At 56.1% G+C, this 6,713-nt stretch overlaps 1 protein-coding gene across 1 annotated transcript; it reads right to left on the bottom strand.

The window, feature by feature from the left end:
* Positions 1 to 986: 986 nt before the first annotated feature.
* On the bottom strand, positions 987 to 2,457 carry Hes5 (hes family bHLH transcription factor 5). The gene is made up of 3 exons (XM_036178649.1): positions 2,327 to 2,457; positions 2,075 to 2,240; positions 987 to 1,982 (listed from the first exon to the last, which is right to left on the bottom strand). The coding sequence occupies exons 1-3, from the start codon at positions 2,378 to 2,380 to the stop codon at positions 1,702 to 1,704; spliced, it is 501 nt and encodes a 166-aa protein (XP_036034542.1). The 5' UTR covers positions 2,381 to 2,457; the 3' UTR covers positions 987 to 1,701.
* Between the last annotated feature and the right edge of the window lie 4,256 nt (positions 2,458 to 6,713).

Genomic DNA, 6,713 nt, shown 5'->3' with positions numbered 1-6,713 from the left:
TATACCTGGATAGATTCAGGGAGGAGGCAGCCTTGTACTGTGTGTGCCTGCCAACAGGGTGGGCATGCTCTGGATGGGAGTAAGATCCTGTGAGTAAGATGACCCAGCAACTCAGTCCCTGTCAGTGGGGTGTGCCTGCCCTGCACTTAGGACACTCCAAAAGGGAGTGGTCTCCTCCCCATTCGCAGATTGCTGCTGTAGTAACCAAAATGAGTGGGATGGAGGTGCTCTGTCATTGCTCACTACATCTAGGGAATCAGCAGGGACTTCAGGTGGCCACTGGCAGAGTAGACGGAAAGGGCAGGGCAGGGCCCACATCGGTGACTTGTCATTCAGAAAACATGTAGACACACCCAGCTCCTTCCCACTTGTTCCATGGATTTTGACTTTGAGTTACCTGGACTCTGTGGTTCTAAGGTCCTATAAATTTGGCTGACCTTCTGTGGCCTGCCTTAAAGTAAATGTCCTATCTGAGGCAGTGAACCATTCCTACCAGGTTCATGGCCTGAATGGAATGGGTCAGCCTGACCCTAGTCAGTCACCTTGTGAGAGGGAGGGAGGGTATTTATGAATTAGCTAAACAGGTGCACTAAGGGAAGCAGGAGCCGGGACAAGCCTTCTCAGGCTTGACGCAGCCAAATCTCTTTTTGCTGCAACAAGAGATCCACTGCAGCCCCCAGTTTCCATCTCCGTGGACAGAGCAAAGGACCTATGCTTATTATGATGCCTTCCCCCCACCCTCTCCTGGGAGCTAGTAAAAGTCAGTGGTAGCCACCCAGGTCGTAGTATTCACAGTGAGAGCACCAACAGCTCTGCATGCCCCTCTCTGCTTCACTTCCTACCTCTTGCCTTTCGATTTTCTCTGTTAGAGGACCACCAGCAGTCAATCACCCCTCCTGATCCCTGTTTGTGAACACCGTAGCACCCACTGTCCCTCCCCCAGTCATGGGGCAGGCCACTCCAAGGACAGACAAGAGGCACAGACATGGAGGGCTTGATATTTTATTAGAAGCCTTTAGAGCAGTCTGTGGTCTCCCACATGACCAAGAGTTCAAATTCTAAGTACAAAATTGTGCCCACATGCACCCACCCACACAGAGGAGTCCTTTAAGGATCATCGTGGAGACCCCACCCTCCCAGATAGCCCACTATGAGCGTGTATCAGACAGCCAAGGCCACAGGAACCTTTAGGTGAGGTCCCATAGGCCCTATGCCAACACAGGCTGAGTGCTTTCCTATGAGGAAACGCCTGCAGTTCCGCCTTCACAAAAGGCAAGTGTGCCCAGGGCACAGCCCGCCTGCAGGGTGCTTGCCCAGCAGCAACGGGCCCTGAAGAAAGTCCTCTACAGGCTGGGGCACCAGCAAACCAACCCCTGACTCTACAAATATCATAGAACCCCCGGTGACCGGGAACTTCCCAGAAGTCACTTGCTGAAATGCATACACAAAACAACCCCATGGGGTTGTACACGCGGCAGAGGATGGACCCTGATTATCCCCAAATGACAACTCTGCACATACATTCTCTAAGAATGACCCTCCTGCTGGCCAGCCAGCCTCGGGGAGGGAGCCTTCAGAAGAAGGTGGCGGCCAACCTGGGGCTGAACTGCGGCTGGGGAAGGTCTTCCCTACACGGAGAGGAACAAGAGGAACCGGCTTGTCTGTCCTCTGATCCGCTCCAGGAACCCGTTGGCCTCGGGGTCACCAAGGCCGCCAGAGGCCGCAGGATGGTTGGCGGGAAGTGGTGACTGTGGCAGCGACTTTAGCTGGAGAGCGCGTGGGGTGGATCGCAGCGCCCGACGCGGGCGGCTCCTTGGCAGGTGCGGTGGGAGCTGGAGGCCGCTGGAAGTGGTAGAGCAGCTTCATCTGCGTGTCGCTGGCGGCGTGCAGGGTCAGGAACTGCACGGCCTCTTGCAGGCACCACGAATAGCCCTCGCTGTAGTCCTGGTGCAGGCTCTTGGGACCGGCAGCCGCGGCGAAGGCTGGGGGGAGACGGGGCGGCATGAGTGGGGCGCGCGCGGTGGAAGACACCGGCGGGGAGCGGGAGGCGGGTGCAGACACGCGCGTGGCTCACCTTTGCTGTGCTTCAGGTAGCTGACAGCCATCTCCAGGATGTCGGCCTTCTCCAGCTTGGAGTTGGGCTGGTGCCGCGCGAACTCCTGCTCCAGCAGCAGCTTCAGCTGCTCTATGCTGCTGTTGATGCGGTCCCGACGCATCTTCTCCACCACCGGCTTCCGCAGCTGCGGGAGGAGAGGCGTCAGGTGGGCGGCGGAGGCCAGAGGCCCCGGGGGAACCGGACGCCGCGCGCCGGACGAGTGGCACTTACTCTGTTTTTCTCCTTGGGACTGAGCATCTCTACCGCCACGGTACTTGGGGCCATGCCTGGAGCTCGGGAGGCGATTGGCGAGTGGTGCGGAGCGGAGCGGAACGGGCAAAGCCAGGCGTCCCGGGCTGGCGCGGCCCGGACCCCCGCGCGCCAGCCCTATATAGGCGCGGGCGGCGGCCCGGCGCCTGGGGCCCGGGCGCCGCGGCCGTTCCCACACTCGGCGGCCAATGGCGGCGCCGGCCGCACAAAGGCGCCGGCCCATTAGCGCACGCTAAATTGCCTGTGAATTGGCGCGGGCACAATGGTCGCTCCCCGAGGAGCAGGTGGGCCGCACGGCACAATGTCCGGGCTGTGGGAACGCGCTCGCCCTCATTAGCATCCCGGGGCCTGATGCTGAGAGCCCCGCACCTCAATATGCTGCCTTTTCCCAGGCCGTGGGGAGGTGGGGAGGGCAGGAAGGAGTCCCCCCCAATTCTCTCCCTTCTTCTCTCCCACTCCCCAGCGGCTCCCCACCGCTGGCTGGCAGAGACCACAGGCGCAGAAAAAGAAGTCTTACAGTTAACAGACAGGGGCTTCTAGAGGGTGGGCACCCTTCCCATTTGGGACCTGTTGCCCACAGGCAGAATGTGTTGAAGTGGGCCACACTCTCCCAAACAGGTGCTGCTGTCATGCTGTCTACAGGTAGAGGATGAGAGAGGGACTCCGGCGCTTAGGATAGGCATTACTAGCTTTTATTGCCAGTCCCCAAACTGTCACTTGGAAGGAGTGACTTCTCCAGAGCTAGGAATGGCAGGGTGTTAAGTGTGGAGCCTGCCATGCATACTCTCAGGCTACCTGAATTTGCTTTGGGTCGTGCCTTGTAGGAAGCTCCATACCCAGGAAGTCTGCAGGAACCGCTGCACTCACATGGGTGCCTGGACTGCTCTTGAGCCATCGGCGCCCTTGGAGCTCTCTCTCCATCCTGTGTGGACCTGAGTACCTACCACAGTGCATCTCCGAAATAGGAGGACCATGCCTCCTTCATGCTGTCTGTGATCTCTACTCCTGTGTGGCTCCTTGGCTGCCCAAAACTCCTCTCTCCCTCTCTCACCCCCCTCCCGTGTGTGTTCCTGCTTTACTCAGCATTTTGTGTGGGGGCTGCACCCTATATGAATGCTGTGCCAGCATAATTGGGCCCCCTTTGGATGAACTTAAAACTGTGGTGTCTGGCCAGGTGACCTGACTAGTCCGCACCCTAGAGGGAATGGCCATGAGGGAGTGCCCTCCACCTGGAACCTGTACTATTTCTCGGCTACTCTGCAGGGGCTGAGGGAGGAGATGAGGCCTGTGCTTCCTCCTAGGGGCAACCTAAGACCTAGCCAGGTCCAAATAGAAGGCTGACATCAGAACACTGCAGCCAGAGCTGAAACCAGGTTCTCTGGATGGAGGTCAGCCATGTATGACTGACTGAGCCTAGGAATGGAATGGCCTTCACTAGGGACCATTCAGGAAATGTCTTCCTGCCATGCCAGTGATCCATTTCTATAAGTACTTGCCAGGCCTAGCGCAAGGAGCTGCTGATTACCATGGATGGAACCATCTGCGACAGTGGGGATGGCTTGGCTTTGAGATATCGTAGGATGGCCTGTCATGGCAAGATGTAGGTACATTTTCACCTCCCCTAGACCTTGCCACAACCCTCACCCTGAGCTGGAGGCTCCTCACTGAGGCCCTTATTTGATGTATATGCCTAGGCCTCTGTTTCTACAGTCCTGAGGATTGGCAGTGTCTGGCACTACGTGGTGGGCAAGCAGCCCACAGACTCTAAGGGAGAGGGACCTGATGGTGCTCAGTGGAGTATTGTTGGCAGCCCAAAGAGGTTCATGCCATATGGTAGTCAAATTTAGCTATGTTATGGATCTGGGCTCCCTGGGGATAGAGAGGGCAGGATGACTTGGTCACCTATGTGCCTGCCCCATATGCTCTGCCAACTCAGGGCTCAGGAGCAACCAGGTGACCAGCAGAGGGCTTTGGGACTGCAAACAGAGCAGGGAGAGGCTGAAACCCACCTATTGGAAACAGAGTCTGAGCCTATGTGTGCCCTGACCATTTACACCTGGCTGCTGGCAGCAAGGATCCAAGACTGGACTCAGATATGAGGGTCATCCAGGCCCAGACTTTGCTCCCCCAGGCTTTTAGTTGACTATGGCTTGTGTTCTGTACTCCTAGTACCTCCCCTGAACCAGCTCCTCACCCAAATGAGACGCGTGCCAGGAGATGTGGTCCAACCTCCATCCCACCCCAACTGCCTGCCCACCCGTGGTTGGTTAGGAGAGTGGCCTACTAGGGGTGAGGGTGGTGGGTGGGCCATAGGGAGGGCCACCCCCTCCTTGCTCCTCCTCACCACCCCCCTGAACCCGAGCAGCTTTGATCCAATTTTCAGTTGTGGGAAATATGAAATGAATGGTGTTAAATCCCAGCCGGATGAAAGGCTGGTTGCCTCCCCGAGTGCAGGCCAGATGGCAGCCTGGGAGGCCTCTGAGGCACACGCCTGGCCTTTGTGGGCCGTTTAACACTGTGAATGGGGCCAAAGTGTGGGAAACTCACTGGGCTCCTGGCTCACACCATCCGACTTGAGTAGCTGCAAAGGGGGAGGGGTGAAGGCAGCCTCTGGCAGGCGGGCTTTGCCTTGCAGAAGCACTGTGAGATGGGGGAGGGGGTGTAGGGATCCTACTGCCACCACAGCAGCATGGGGTGGGATTGGGGGTCCTACTCCAAGTTGCCCTTCACACACCTTCCAGAGCTTCTCATATGAGAGTTCAGTAAGTCTGGGGGAGGGGGCAGTAGATGAAATGCAGCGCAGTCTGGAGTTGGCAAGGCCCTTCCATTGAGTATTTTGTAGATGGGGCTCCTATAAACTGAGTTGCCATGATTATGCTGAAAGTCACAAACCCTGTCCCTTCTTCATAAGCTGACTGAAGAGGTTCTTGGACAAGGAAAGGCTTTGGGGAGGCTGCAGGGCAATATTCTGCTCCCAGTCTCTGAAGGAGGGCTCATTTTGGATGGGAGTACAGCATGGTGATAAACAGTTTGGAGGGCCAACAAAATTTATGGAATTATTTTGTAATTCTACTTCTGTGTCTATGCTCAAGAAGTTAAAAGCAGACTGAAACATTTTCATGCTGCTGCTCACAGCTGTGCCATACACAGTAGCCAAGGAGCCAAAGCCACCCAAGTGTTCACAAACCAATGAACAGATAAAGAACAGGCAGAATATGCAGAGTGCAAGGTGGCTTGCTTGTCTGTACACAACACAGGTGAACCTTGAGGGTGTTATGCTAAGCTGAGGAGACAAGCCAGCCCCCAGAGGACAGGTTCTGCATGGCTCCAATTATAAGAGGGACCAGAGTTGTCAAATTCACGGCCAACAAGCAGAGCAGTTGTTGTCAAGAGCTGGGGTGGGAGGAAGAGGGGGTGGCGGTATTTAGTGGGGACAGTATGGTGGGGAAGCTGAGCATGCGTGGCTGTGACAGCGGCACAACATCGTGAGTATATTTAACGTGTGAACAGCACTTAGAAGTGGGTGAATTTTCATGTTATGTATATTTGGTCACAATTGGGAAGCTGTCTAGAGAAGAGCCGTAGACAGGATCGTGACTGTGTGGAGGCAATACTGTGGGGGAATGTTGGGTCCTAGGAGTGCCAGCATCGCCATCCTGCTGTCCTGGTTCCCAAAACATTTACAGAGGTTGAGACGGACAAGGGATGGGGGTGGGTCTGGACTGAGGATAGTCTGGGAAGGGGACAGCCTTTTCCCTTTGACCTCAGAAGCCCTCATGGAGCCAGGGAGTAGAAACTGTGCTTTGAGTGGATGGCAGAAAGCCGCTTGCCTGGGAGCTATGACTACAGCAGGTCTGTCCTGCGCTGAGCCCTGTCCTCATCCCATCTAGACTTCCGTCCTCAGTGTGTTGCTGCAAGGAGATGCTTGCTTTTCCAGAGAGAGATAGTGGCGAGCATATCACCCTTGTCTCGGAGAGGAGCCTCCATCCATCCATGGGACCATGAGAGGCATTAGGAAGTCAAGTAGAGGTGGTGATTGGACTGTCTGCCTCGGCCAATGGCATTCTTAAGTAAACACAACCACTACAGCCCCCAAACCTCCTTCTGCCAAGTGATGTCTGCCTGGTGGTGAGGTTTATTAGCACAAGGAGCAGCCGGGCCTGGGTTTTGCTGCCCTCTAGTGGCTCCTGCCCTGACCCACTTATAGTCCAAAGAAAGGAAAGTGGGTAGGGTTTCCCACAAAAGAACTGGGCTCCAGGCTCCAATGTGGATATCATGGAGTTCCCAGCTGCCACCAGAGGTCACACTTCAGTGCTAGGCTGATGAGGGAGGAGATTTGAAGGGTTCT

Source organism: Onychomys torridus, chromosome 2, assembly GCF_903995425.1.
Source record: "Onychomys torridus chromosome 2, mOncTor1.1, whole genome shotgun sequence".
Classification (NCBI taxonomy): domain Eukaryota; kingdom Metazoa; phylum Chordata; class Mammalia; order Rodentia; family Cricetidae; genus Onychomys; species Onychomys torridus.
This window is presented reverse-complemented; position numbering and strand designations above follow the sequence as displayed.

What these genes read in the sequence shown, in the direction of transcription:
- Hes5 (XM_036178649.1), bottom strand. Translation starts at nt 2,380, where the DNA reads ATGGCCCCAAGTACCGTGGCGGTAGAGATGCTCAGTCCCAAGGAGAAA. An exon ending in GTCCCAAGGAGAAAAACAGA is followed by an intron (nt 2,241 to 2,326) that starts GTAAGTGCCACT and finishes CTCCTCCCGCAG; the next exon opens with CTGCGGAAGCCGGTGGTGGA. An exon ending in CTACCTGAAGCACAGCAAAG is followed by an intron (nt 1,983 to 2,074) that starts GTGAGCCACGCG and finishes GTCTCCCCCCAG; the next exon opens with CCTTCGCCGCGGCTGCCGGT.